The 14,411-nt window shown below is 39.8% G+C and overlaps 2 protein-coding genes across 2 annotated transcripts in view; both read right to left on the bottom strand.

Moving 5' to 3' along the window:
* The window catches only part of ppp1r37 (protein phosphatase 1, regulatory subunit 37), a 44,127-nt gene extending 32,575 nt beyond the window's left edge, over window positions 1–11,552 (bottom strand). The window contains exon 1 of the mRNA XM_056373572.1: window positions 9,719–11,552. Coding sequence (XP_056229547.1) covers window positions 9,719–10,463 — 745 coding nt within the window. The 5' untranslated portion in view covers window positions 10,464–11,552. The remainder of the gene's footprint in view (window positions 1–9,718) is intronic.
* Window positions 11,553–13,573: 2,021 nt separating this feature from the next.
* Window positions 13,574–14,211, bottom strand: LOC130167959 (late histone H2A.2.2). The gene is made up of 2 exons (XM_056374516.1): window positions 14,185–14,211; window positions 13,574–14,060 (listed from the first exon to the last, which is right to left on the bottom strand). Exon 2 carries the CDS (start codon window positions 14,051–14,053, stop codon window positions 13,637–13,639), a length of 417 nt encoding a protein of 138 aa, XP_056230491.1. The 5' UTR covers window positions 14,054–14,060; window positions 14,185–14,211; the 3' UTR covers window positions 13,574–13,636.
* Between the last annotated feature and the right edge of the window lie 200 nt (window positions 14,212–14,411).

Here is a 14,411-nt window from a genome sequence, read left to right as displayed (position 1 = left end):
TACGACTGAGAGACCTGGCACAAAGAGAGGATTCCACTGAAAATGTTCAAGTTTCATAATGTCTTGAATTTATTGTGTTTAACTAGCCTGCACATACTGGTTTCACTAGTTAAGAATGATATAGCATGCTCTGCATTTCAAAAGCTTAAGAAAAATTTGGCAGAGACTGGGAATGTGGGTAAGACTGTACCAGCCTCAGACAAGCTGCTGTAGATAAACACCTGACCTGCCATCTGCACACATCTGGAACTGCATAGACAGCTGGGGTTTCAAAAATCTTTGGTTACATAACACAAATACTGCACTTTTCCCACTACAGTCCTTTCTCTTAGAGAACTAGTCAGCTTGATGACTGACTTACAAGGCAACAAGGTAGGCACCTTATACTTGGACAATGTCTTCGGCAGCAGCTAATACAAATAATGACCTACAGCAAATACCAACCAATCCTCTTGAAGGATTAGCATGCTGATAGGAGGGAAATGCTTCCATAATCGAAAGCATGTGGCCTCTGGAAAGTGATAGCCACCTTGAACTGATCATTTAGACATAATTTATTATTATTAGCTAAAATGTCTGTTATGAAGTGTAACAGCGGAGAAACCAGTGTTGACAGGTTACATGCTTTGAGAAGAAATTACTCCTAACCAGAAGCTCAAAAAAGGTGCTCCAAGACTGGGTGCAGAGCACTTACTAAAACATTGAGGCCAGGTGTCCAACTAACATTATTCTTTTTCAGATGTATGCTGACATCTTCAGAAGTCCTTAGGTGATCTGCTGCCCCACTGACTGAAACCAGTCACATCTGAAAATGGTTTGCACTGTCAGTCAGTTAGGTATTGTACTGTTTGCATCTTGGTGCTGTCAGATGAAGATCCTGCATATATAAAATGTCACAATATATTTATTTATTTGTTTGACATTCATTATTATCTCAATTAATCTTGTTTGGCGTCAAAAATGTTTTATAAGACCAAGGATAACATTCAGTACAGAAACTACAAAATGGTCTTACAGTCACACTATATTGGCTATATTTGATAATGCATCTTATTCTCTCTGTTTGGGCCTTTTATCCACACTATGCCTACGCTTTCTGAACATGGTCTCCAAAGCGGATGAAACTGAAAACACAGGCTACCTGTTTTAGACTGGATGAGGATAACTGAATTTAAGGATAACAATGACCTAAGTGTGCCCAGAAACAGCCAGTGTGTATGTAGCAGTAAGAAGCCAATGTTCTGTCACTTCTAAAACACTCTGATCACTAATTTTAAATTATAAATACAACTGTATCATGAGTTAGGCTGTATATAAACGCCACACAGGTAATCAGAGAGAGATGATCAGAGAAAACTGAGCTTTTTCCATAATGCCCTCCAGAGTGTGAAAAATCTGAAAACACCAGTGAGGTGCTTCAGTGTTTACGGGGTAAATGGATCTTTGGAGCAAAATGATGACCTAAGCCCGTCCAGTGAGGGTTGAGGGCTGTGTGCCAGTAAAGCTAAGACAATATTATCTCAAAATTTTACTGTGATCTATAGCCAAATACACAGCAGAGCTGTTACTCTTAACACGATTTTAATGCAGATTTTATCAGATGATGTCATGATTATAAAATTAAGATTTTAACTTATCACTGCAGTGCAGCAGCTTGGGAATGACTGCAGGTTAACATGTAGCATTTATGGGCCACTGTTTAAAATGACAGAAACGGAAAAATATGTAAATGAGAACACCTACATAATAAATTGTATTTAAACACAATACAGGCGACCACAGAGAGCAGGAGGACAGCAAAAGCATGTGTAATGGGCTGTCACTCGGCCGGGTAACCAGCTGCGTGAATAGCCTACCCACAGTCTGGGGCTGTGAGACAGAAAAGTTAAGAGGATACTTTTTGTGTAATGAAATTTTAAACATGGATACAGCTGATGATACTGCACAGCTGTTGTCATTAACCTGTATTTATATTGATTATGTTGTTCAGGTGGTTCACTGTAGACAAAGATATTTGTAAAAACAATCAGGATATGCTAAGGTGAACGCATTTTGTTTTCACAAGAAGCAGCATTTTCAAATTTAGGTGGCTTGGTGTGGATGTAGTCCACATTGAATACATGAAATTGTGCATATTTTGAGATGACAACAGAGGTGTATGAAATAACAGGCCTAGCCTTTAGGCAAACTTCCAGAGATGGGTGCAAGTATGTTGGAGGTGGAACACAGAAGTGCTGCCAGCTCCTACTTAACATGCAAGTGCCAGTGTTCAAAATAGCCCCCCTCTCCCAGTCTCCAGTCCAGTTCCCTGCCATTTCACACTGCTGTGCTGTGGGTGGTGACAGCAGCGTCATTCACACATGACAGCTGGCTGGTCAGAGGTGGGGCAGAGTGGCAGAGTCTGTGGCACTGCTGCTGTGTGCTTCTACCAGTCTGGATGACAAGACAGGACAGTAGGTAAACACAGCTAAGAGAAACAATTCCGAATTTTAGAGGGGAGCTGCCTTATGCTCTAAAATGGCAAGACATCGTAGGAGTGTGTTTATGCAAAAACCCTGAAATTGATTGCAAGTAGTGGCATGCAGATCAACAATTACTAGAGAGCACACAAGGTAAACTGAGGCAGGACCTGAACTAGAACTACTGCATCTGCAAAGGTGTAGTTTACATGTATGCCTGTCCAGACTTTGAACAAATTTAATAAAAGGTACAAGTATTTCCTTTTTAAATGCGTGATATAAGGATATATAAATAAAAATGATATGACTTCACTTTGTCAAGCTTTGTTGTGTTTCTTGCTCCGCTGTTATGTCTACTGTATTATTATGTAAGTTCATTGAGAGAAATAAAAAACAGAATCAAATTCCTTGTATGTGTTCACATGCTTGGCCAATAAAGATGATTCTGATAAAACACAAAGTTGTCGCCATGACAGCAGAAAATACGTAATTCTTAAACCTGGATGCTTCCTACTGCAGCTGCACAATTAATCAAAATATAATCGAAATCACAATGGCAAATCACAGGAGCTGCAATGATTTGATAAAGGCAAAATGTGTCACAACATTGCCATAAGCGTTGTGGTGCTTCAGAGACACCCTGGCCTACAAATCATATTCTCCAGATGTAAAGGAACATGTTTGTTTGGTATGAGACCAAACAAAATTCACATCATCGTCATTTTTAAATTTATTTCAGTGAAAATGAAATGCAGAAACGACCATCCCGATTGAATGCATATCGCAATCGCAGTATCTGGCAAAATAATTGCAATATCACTTTTTGAATATCGTGCAGCCCTACTTCATACACATAGGCAGCACAGAAGATCTTCTTCGGTGCACAGACTTGTGTACATTTCGATTCTGGATCCAGTATTGAGAAAAATTTTGTGAGGTCACAGTGACCTTGACCTTTAACCACCGAAATTTAAGAGAGTCCAAGAGGATGTTTGTGCCAATTGTGAAGAAATTCCCTCAAGACGTTCCTGAGATATTGCATCACGAGAACGGGATGGATGGATGGACAAAAACAATGCCTCAGGCCATGGCTATCATCAGTGCACAGGTATAAAAAACTCCAAGAAAACACACACATACTACACAATACTAGTCCTCAAATTTCACACCACTGCGCGCACGGCATAGATCTCCAGTATTTTAGGTTTGTTTGCACATTACTTCACACACAGCAAATATAACTTGACAGTATATAATATCACAATATGTCTATGTTGACTTCATTCCTTTAGCAGTGTAAGACATTATAACTGAGCATCAACAACAGCCTCTATCTTGGCAAGATGACGGTTAAAAAAAACAAAAAAACAGAGCAGCCATTTTAAATGATGATCTCCCACATAAAACCAAGCCTGCGTCTGAGAGGAAGAAAGCTGCCAGACCAGATGGAGAGTGACATTATGAGCGAACAACAGTTGTATCATCTATTTTTAAATGAGGGGGCATTTTGTGCAACGTGTAGAGAGTGTAGGTAATATTTGTCACGTCCAGGCTCCTCGGGAGTGATAATGGCAGGTATGGGAGGGGGAGAGCAAACAAGTCCTGTTTGACGAGGACAGAAAGTCCTTTGCAGACGTTGGGACAGGATGAGAAATCATCACAGACAAAAGCTGGTTTCAGGAACTGGCATGTTCTATGTCTATCCTACCAATTACTTTCAATCCCCAGCTTTATTGGTAAAAATGACCCATGCACTACAGTGCAGACAGACAAAAGGTCAAGGGGCAGGTATCATCACAAAACAAGCACTAACAGGTGCACACTTTCTTAAATTTGCAAGACAAACAAAGATGCATGTGTAGCACATGAATGTACAAACTGGAGCGACCCCAGAGGGCTGATATTATCAGCAGGTATTATCGTGCCACAGATATATGGCACCAGCATGTATTGCTCACTAGAAAAAAAAAAAAAAGTCAATTTAGAAACGGTGTCATCGCCACATAGTTTATCTAGCAGACTCCAGTGTTTACAATACTTTGCAACACCTGAGTCAGCAGAGTAGCTGTTTGACAGCTGAGCAGATGCTGGTATGAAGTCTTGTGTCAGAGTAAAGAGATGTCCCAATCAAGTTTTACTTGGTTTGAATGGCGAGTTCTGATCTCAAGCTAAAACAATGACCGTAGTTCATTATTGATTAAAAGAGAATTACTTGGTAACTATTGATTCTGTAACTAATAATTGATTATCATTAGAGTCATTTTCCTGTTTGGTCCTTTCCAATGTAACAATTTGGTGCTTTTCAAATTTTTTTTTCATTGTAAATTGAATATCTTTGGGTTTTAAGACAGTTGGTCAGACACCTGTAGGTATCTGTAGATGTCACCTTAGATTCTGGAAAACTGATATTTATAGGCAAGACTAATTGATTGAGAAAGTAATGTCTAGATTAATCAATGATGAAAATAAATGTTAGTTGCAGCCTATACTGATCAAGTATTTATAGTGTTATAGATCAGTTGCTCAGTTGAGTACACACTTCAAGGATATTAAAGTTAGTAACTCAAAATGAAGTTGTGTACGACAAAATATTCTTCACAAGTCAATTTCTCTGCATCCAAACGTATATATGTACTCCTATCATTTTCATTTATTTTAAGAAACCATAACAAAACCAACAACTCAAAAGTCATTACAAGTATTACAAAAATAACACTGACAAGAGATGAAGAAGACTCCTAAAAGCACAAAATGATCAATACATTTTTACTTTCATGACAGACACCAATAAGACAGCTTGCATTATCAGCTTTGCAACTTTGATTTAACACTTGAATTTTTACAATCATGATGTTCCCAATAAGACAAAAAAGCATCTTTGTAAATCTAGAAGGTTTTTCTTTCAGAATACATAAAACACTGTCAACAATCATGGTAAATTTATCAAATGTGCTATGTCTTGGTCAGATGACCCCATAAAGAGACTTTTATTTTAACTCTGCTGGCCCTATCCCCCCCCCCCCCCCCCCCCCCAAATCCAGTACTGGTCTGCCTCTAGTGCAAACTGAACTAACTCCTACAAAGCCTTTGTCCATTCTCTACACTGAAAGCTTTGCTTATCAGTTGGTAACTTGGTCCACAGCCATAACACATAACATTTCATGGGTCACAGAGCCTCTAATAACCTAGTGCCAAGTGGGCCTTGGGTCTGATGACATGACACAGAGCTGCACGTAGGCCAAAGAGCATGGTTGCTTGCAGGATAAACATTAATGTGAAGGAAAGCTGTATTACAAATAAAGTAATAGTCCTCTAGTTGCGGTACTGTAATACTTAACTATTCTGGACGGCTACTGTGTATCATGACTTAACAAAATCAATCTGGTCTGATGAAAGAAATTACTTTGCTTGCAGTATGCACCAGTGTTTGTGTAAAGACATGCTTTGAGAATTTAAGCTCAAACTGCACCTAGAGTGAATTGGCTAGCCAGGGAGAAGAAACAGGGGAGGAGGGGAAGCAACGCAGCATGCTGGGAAGTTCAGGAATCTCAGGATATGATGTAGTATTTGCCCAGGCCTGGAGGGAAAGAACAAGCGTCCCTCAAGTCTAGACAGGGAGAGGGGTAAGAAAAAAGAAAGACTTCTGAAGAGTGATATTATCTAACTCAGAACAAAATGACATTCAAGTTTTTTACCCTTATGCTGTTCAAATGTATGCTGCCAAAATTAAGCTCTTGAGTGAAGCATTACTAAAACAGTTCCAAGAACTCCTGCTGGTCTGTATTTTTTGGTTAATTCTAGCCTCACACATTGCTGTAAGCTGATACCACAAAACTGGATGAAGTAAATTCTGGAAAAATGAGAGTACCAAGAAAGAAATAGGAATATGACACCACAGCTGGCTATTATTGTTCTCCTGGCTCTATTTCCTCCTGAATCCCAGGTGTTTATTTTAAAGGGCAGCCTTCTTGACTCTATGAAGTTTAATCCTGTTCAGAAACTCATTTCGTGAGAGCAATTAAAGGGATATATTCTGCTTCATGAACACTCAATATCCATCTAACATGTTCTTCCCTCTGCTCCTACACCAGTAACTCATGGGGACCACGAATGAAGCTCGAGGCTCTGTGAGCTCAGACCCTCTTCACTGTTTTGTTCCTGACAGATGACATGGGACAGGGACCTGGAGAACCTGACACTTGATCTGCAGATAAAGGGTCTGGATGGATCGTGGATCTATCGTGGGACAGTGCTCACTTCTAAAGAAGAATGAGGAGCCTTGGGGTGGATATTCAGATACATTTCATTTCCTGGACTTACGCGACACACAGACACACACACAAACACACTCGAATACGAACATGTCCTAAAGACAGATGGCAGAAACAGGACAAAGGGAAAAGAAATCCAGGTGAATATCAAAAGTTTAGGAAGTTCACCACTGACAGACCAGTAGAGTAATTTAACAAATTTTGAAAACAGAGCGCTAGAAGAAATTTCCAAAATGAGATAAGATTTATTAAACCTTGGGCGTTTAGTAATTATTTAGCTTCATTAGTTGCAAAAAATTACATTATGCAATTATTTACAGTGGATGTCTATAAATTTTTCCAGCTTATTAACAATTAACATGTATGTGCTGTCAGCTTTGGGTATATTTACAGCTCAGATCATTTAGATGACACAGTAATCCATTTAAACTACCATTAACTCAGTTAGTTTGATAAAGAATTAGATGTTTTATGGAATCAGTGGGCAGACACAGTCCTCAAAACAGTAACACTTGAGATTACCAGGAATGTGTAGTTTTGTCTATAATACACTGAACAGTGGTAAATTCTATATAACTACTTCGGTGCTACACTGAATCACTTTATTAATCTATTTTGGAGTTCAAATTATTCTGACACGCTTGACTAAAATTGCTCTGATAAATTTAGCCCAGTCTTATCTTTGTGCATATTAAAAACAGAACGTTCTGTATCATGTGATTAACTTCCCTACCATCGACTGTCTGTGTACCTCTTTCTAAAAACTGTACAATCAGCTGACCTTTGGATCTTAAATCAACTATATGAAAAACTTGCAGTGATAAATAATCTCAACCCACACTACAGTCACCAAGATACTTTACTGTTCCCAGCGTCGGATGTTTCATAAGGGCTCAGAACTATTGGCTAACTGGGTTGGACTTTGCCCCTGTGGTGTGTGGCTTAAGATATTTCAGGTCCAATTTACTATCAGAGTGGCTGCCTGGCATGTGGACTATAAAAGGTGCTGATAGTTTGGAAAAGCAACAGGGTTAAATGAAGTGGTGAGGGGAATAGATGCTATAAACATGTAAATTATGTTAAGTGGGTAGAATATAATTTACAGTTACAAAATGTGTTAGGATGAACGGCTGAAAACATAAGTGTCTTCCTGACCAGTTGCAGGGGTGTTAATAGAACAATTCATATTCAGATGAACATTGGGCAGTATTGGTTGTGCATATTAATCTTGCTGCTTTTGTGCTTCTTTCTACTACCCCTCCCCCATCTGGACATTTCGCACCACTGACCCTTGCATTGCCCTGGCCTACATTTTTGGTTTTATACACCAGGAAAAAACACAGGACTCTCACTGGCTTACCCTTACAGCCGCACACGTCACACAGACACTGAGACTTAAGGGCCTGGCTGACAGCATACTCTAAATTAACACAAATCTGGCATTTTCTCAGACTACCATCAGCTGTGTAACTATGTCGACTGCCGTCACAGTGCTGTGAGCAAACACCAGTTTTCGCACTGTGACTGTAAGTTCTGTTTATTCAATGATGTCCATTGTCCACACCAGATGAAGGAGCGTGTGAGTCATAGTCAGATCACACACGACTTCCCAGCTCTTCCAAAAAACATTAACATGAAACTACTGTATACTGAAGCAGTATAACTCTACATGACAAGAGCTAGACAGCAAAAACATAAACAAGATATAATAATAAAAAGCAAATTACCAATATTATTAGTCCTGAATCAGGACTGGGGGCAAGAAAAGCCGCTTGGACAATTCCTACAATATTTACCTCAGTTACTGGTACACAACAATGTAGCCAAAAATGCATTGTTTATGGCATAAAAAGCACATTTTGCTGTACTATAACTTACTCTATGCAATGAGAGTAAAGTTGAATCTAATCAAAAGATACAAAAAAAATCGCACAACAAATCAAATTGTATTATATGTATAATATATGTCACATTATGCTTGATTGTATTCATAACACTTGGATACTGGTATATACATAAATACTAATCTATGTACAAAAATAAATTCCAAATATATTTGATCTATTTGACTGGCAGAAGAATTTATTGGTTTCGAACATACACTACATTCATTCACACTGGTTTAATGTATATGACTGTATATATTTTCTCTCCTTATCTGTATTTTGTTCCTATTTAACTGTCTGGTGTTTTGTGCTACTGTAGTAAAATGTACTTGCTGGGGATCAGTTTCATTTTACCCTAAATATATGACATTTATTGTAAAATACATGTGTATTATTAAATGGAAGACTAACTGTAGAAATAAAAAAAAGATCTGTTGAGACTTTAAAGATTTGTTTCCTTATATCAACATAGTAAAGGCAGGGGCATATCCTGCAAGAGTTTCCATTAAACGTGTTGTCACTGAACAAACAGGAACCTACTGTGAAAAAATGGCACACCTCAAGGAGTGGTGGGATCCACTCACAACACGACACACAGCACAGTCCTAGGACTATATTTAGATATGTAGGTGCATTTGGCCGTTGGGAATAAAAATCTACTAAGACTAAGCTATTTTGTTATTCATTTGACTATTTAAAGTAAGAAGTAAACTTATGTTTGAAAAAGGGGTGGGAGCACAGGCGTTGCCTCAGATCTGAATAGACTGTAAGCTTTGAAGACAGACACGAAACAACAGTCCCATCAAAGACCGGCCCACTGACACAACTCCAATGCATCAGTGTCAACATCCATATACAATTCACATTTTTACCAACAACACAGAAATATGTACCATGACATGGCACATTTTAAACCCAGTCTAAATAGAAAGAACAACTTTTTTTTTTCCAGTCAGGAGCTTGAAAAATGTTGTTATGAGTCCTATGAGAATTAATTCTGGCAAAATATGTTGAACTGACATGTTAATACAGGCAGAAGTATGATAAATATATAAAAGTCATTCACACATACACACATGCAGAAACAAATACACAGCATTACCATGTCTCCAGGGGTCCTTGGGCTCCACTGCTCCAGAGACAATGTCCTCATCTGAGGGAAATGTCACCCTTTTGCCACTTGGTTTCTGTTTATTGTCCTCCTCCTCCACCGAGGGGTACAGTCCAGCCTGGTCTGTGGCAGAAGCCTCTGTGCTACTCGTCTGGCTTGCATCTGACGGACTTTCTGCCGTGCTGCCCACTGGGACATCCTGAGACGTGGACTCTGAGTCTAAAGTATTGTCTGACAATGACCTGACGTTTGTCGATTCAGCTTCCAGCACCCCACTCTCATCCAGACTCAAATCCACACCCATGTCCATGTCCCCACCATCATCCCCTTTACCCACAACAGGATCAGTGTCTTTCTCTTCCTTCATTTGCTCCACCCCAATATCGTTCTTGTGCTGCTCATCATTAGAAAAGATCAAGTCAGTGGGATTCGCTATCAGAGGGGTGTCTATGGCACTGCTTTTTCTGTTTCCATTGACCTCATCAATTTCCAGTGTGTCTTGTACCTGGTGGTTATCCTCCTCAGCTGTCTGAAGGTTGTCAGTGAGCTGAGGCATCAGGTACGTTTCAGAGGCCTCCGTGGGAACAGTATTTTGCTTTTCTGTGTTACTATCTGTCATCAGTTCAGAGATCCGAGGGGTGACCCCTTCTGTGTTGTTAGTAGTGTTGTGATCATCATCAACATTGCCTTTTGTCTTGACATTGCACAAATCTAAACACTGCTCTTCGATATTCATGTTTTCATTTCCAGTGAAACTCAGTCTTTAACTGTGCCAGACAGCCTAGATATTAGGTTCAACAGCAACTAGGAGCCAGATTAAATGGATGAGCCAGTCTTTCACAACAATATACGTAGATGTGCACCTATCCTGGTCCTTAATTTACCAAATTATATGCAAGTGCAATCAGAAAATTATTCCTATACCTTGAATGGTTTGTTGTATTGACGGCGATTTAAATTTTAATTTTCACCAACCCCCGAATCACAGGTCATTTTGGTGCATCCTTGAAAAATTAATTAAAGTGCAATATCACACAAATATCAATGCAAGAAATATGTGATACCCGCGCGAAATAGATAGTTTCAGTAATTATTTCTTTGCCAAGCCAGGCAACTTTGCTAAACTATCACCCAGGCAGGCAACCAGCACTTAATAATTTCTGCCAACCGTGTCCTTATGCTCCAAGTGGGAACCGACTAAAGGCTCCCTAGTCGTCAGCACATTGCCGGCAGTATTTAACAGGACCAGGACAGTCAATTCAAATGAACAAGTCACTCAGGGTGCCTCCATTACGCTAGCAAAGTGAGCTTACTGCCCGATACCAAACTGATTCATTTGCATGAATTTGAGAGAGCTAACGTTAGCTAGCTTGCTAAAGTTGTTGCCCAACAATGACATCCAGGCCCGTGTGCGGTCGCATGCCTGCTTCTTTGAGTGAGCTCGTCTGCTTCCCCACGACAAAGTCCATTCTCCTGTGCCGAGAAAAATATTTTCCGGTAATAGCTCTTGTCTCACCCTCTGTCGCGCTGCAGCTCGGCTCGCATCACTACCCTCGACCAGCGGCAGCCAGAAAAAAAACAGGCGTCACACTCCGAGCAATGGGCATGTTTCGGTGGCTAACGTTGGCGCTAGGGAACCGTACCGACGCTAGACTTGCCAGCACTAACAGCGTTAACTATAATGAGATTATACTAATGATATTCCGACCGGGTAGGTCCCGTAGGTCCCTCTCTATCCGGGAGAAGTCTGTTGAACCAGTTTTTATCTAGCAGTGCCATTCGCTAGCTTGTTGAAGTCCAACAACTGTTTGTTGTTCACACGTCTTACGTCAGCACGTCGTTACCCACAGGAGTACGTTCAGCAGACGCAGTGTTACAGATGGTTGAGAAAAAGGCATAAACACATTGATGTATTTGCATAAATAGGACAATATTTGAAAGGTTTACGGCAATATTGAGATTATAATATGAAATTAGGAAAGTGAAATAGTGTTGCTTACTTTGATCGTAATCCTTCCACTCCAAAATATATAATGTATAATAATAAATAATCGATTTGATTATATTGTTGGACAAAGTCCACATCTAAAGTCCACACAGTGCAACAGTAATGTGCAAAAGTTGAAGTGAGGATGCTTTGAAAAATAATGGCGTGCATAGTTTGTATCCATCAGTTAATGTCATAGTAAGTATAGTAAACAACAAAAACGAAATCAACTCAACTTTACATCCTGGTGTCTTGGAGAATTGCACAATTGACATTTTCATTTTCTTCTGTTTCTTCTGCCGCTTTAGGTCCCAGACTGACTCCATGATTACAAGATCTTCTTGTTGCTGAAGATAAGGTTTTTACAACTCTGGTTGTGTGTTTGAGTTTGTTTTCATCCTGCAGAATGAATTTTGGACCAATCTTGGAATACCCTGATGCTATTGCATGATGGATACGAATTTAAACATCTACAGTCCCTAAAACCTTTCCACAGTACTGTATGACCTTAACCTTCCCCCCAAATTTTGAGTTTTTCTCCTTGAATTACCTAATTACAAGGATGCATCGAATGCAGTGATTAGTATGTGATGATCAAGAATGTCTGAAACACATGGAAATATTATTGCCAAACATCAAATTAAGTTTCACATTATTTTAATTTTGATTCTATTTCATTACATTATTGCCATGTATGAACTGATTTATAACTTATTTTGCATTTGTTCTGTGATGTCTGATGGTTGCACTGTTCTGTTAATACAGAAAAAAACATTATCTGATGTAAATTTGGGTGTGCTCACTTTAGACACAGCTTAAGTGCATGTGCCGACAACCCAAAATTCTCCACCAACTCCACATGTAGAGGGTGTGTCTTCATCAACCAAAGTGTGCGTTGGCTTGAGTGGGGTTTGTAAAACCCCAGACCTTTTGGATGAGAAGTAGTGACAGTTGTGATGCAAAATTAGGTGAGATGATTAGTGTGCAGTAAACAATGCAGTTTCATGTCAGGATGGTTTAGTAAATATCCTAGTTAATTTGAAGGAAAAACAATATTTGAGATAAACTTTCAGTATTGCACAGACTGAAGTGTGAATGCTTTCACTATCATTGTTTCTTAGCTTCAGCACCAACAAGCCTGTCTGAAAGGAACATTTCTCATTGAAAGCAAAGAAATTACAAGGGTTAATTTGAATACTTTTGGAATAAAAGTTATGTCCAAACTAATCTATGAAGGAAGTGGGTTTCAGAGAGATAAAGTCTAGAACCTACAGGCAAATATCCCAACTATACTGCCAGGTCATCTTTATGCCGACCTTTGTTACAAACATGCTGTCAGGGCAATTCACAGTCAAGTGCTGTCACAATTCAGTGGCTAAACAATTCAAGATGTTAAATTACAAAACAATTAAAGTGGCATAGATACAATTAACAGTTTTGTCATTTTGTCCCTGAACATTTTGGCCTGAACCAGTCCTGCAGCAGGTCATCCTTCCTTAAGGTTTTGAGATGAAATGATCCTGGCAACATTGTGGTTCAGTCAAGATTTTAGTGATGGCCAAGTAAACAGCCTTTGTGTTAAACTTGCTTTCCTGAATTTGGAACTTAAATCCACAAATGCATCAGTGTAGACTTCCTGCGATAGACACATCTACACACAATGTCAAGAACCCACACCGACATTCACAACCTGTGCAGGAACAATACCAGGTTTTGAGTAAAGGAAGTCAAGTTCTAATGGACATGTACAGAAAAGCCTCTAAACAATCTTAAAAACACACAACCCCACCAAAACACACGTTCCTGTAAAGCAAGGTGTACAGCATTTCCCCATGACTCAACTAGTAAGGAGACATGCATCTTTTTAAAAACAATTTACAATTTTAATATGATAAAAATTTCCAAGACTTATACATTCACAATTAAAACTCTTGAGACTCAACATCTTTGGCAGAGCTGTCATCCTTGGGTGCCTTGGTCTTTTTGGGGAGAAGGCTTGCCTGGATATTTGGGATGACACCACCCTCTGAGATCGTGACCCCTGCCAGCAGTTTGTTGAGCTCCTCATCATTTTTCACTGCCAACAAGATGTGCCGAGGAGCGATGCGGTGCTTCTTGTTGTCACGGCTAGCGTTTCCGGCCAGCTCCAGGATCTCAGCACAGAGGTACTCCAGGACAGCCGATAGGTAAACTGCTGAGCCGGAGCCGACTCGCTTAGCGTACTGACCTCTCCTGAGCAGCCTGTGGATGCGGCCCACCGGGAAAGTGACCCCTGCCCTGGAAGACCGGGACACTGAAGATTTTGGTTTGGGCACAGCTTTCTTTCCACGCCCAGACATCTTTAGTCTGAATTTAGAGAAATACTTTAGATTACAGAGTAGAGAAAACACACAGAAATTTCAAGGTATTGTAAAATCATTTTAATAAAATCCTCACCTCAAACTAGTTACGAAAACAGGCTGATACTCACCAGTACTCTGCACTTCCTTCAAGTAGAGATAGCAGCTACACACTGAAACGCAGAACACTACTTTTATACAAGTCAGGCGGTAACGTGTTGATTGATGACACCTGGCTCCTCAGTGGCATGGAGGTATCTCACTCTCCAGTATTTTACAACACTATTGGCTGTCTGACATCTGTAGGAGCCCAACCTCCCTCTCGCATACAGTACATTCTGACGAATAACACTGCAAG

Source organism: Seriola aureovittata, chromosome 4 (genome assembly GCF_021018895.1).
Source record: "Seriola aureovittata isolate HTS-2021-v1 ecotype China chromosome 4, ASM2101889v1, whole genome shotgun sequence".
Classification (NCBI taxonomy): Eukaryota; Metazoa; Chordata; class Actinopteri; order Carangiformes; family Carangidae; genus Seriola; species Seriola aureovittata.
The sequence above is the reverse complement of the archived record's forward strand: the minus strand, read 5'-3'. Positions and strand labels throughout refer to the sequence as shown.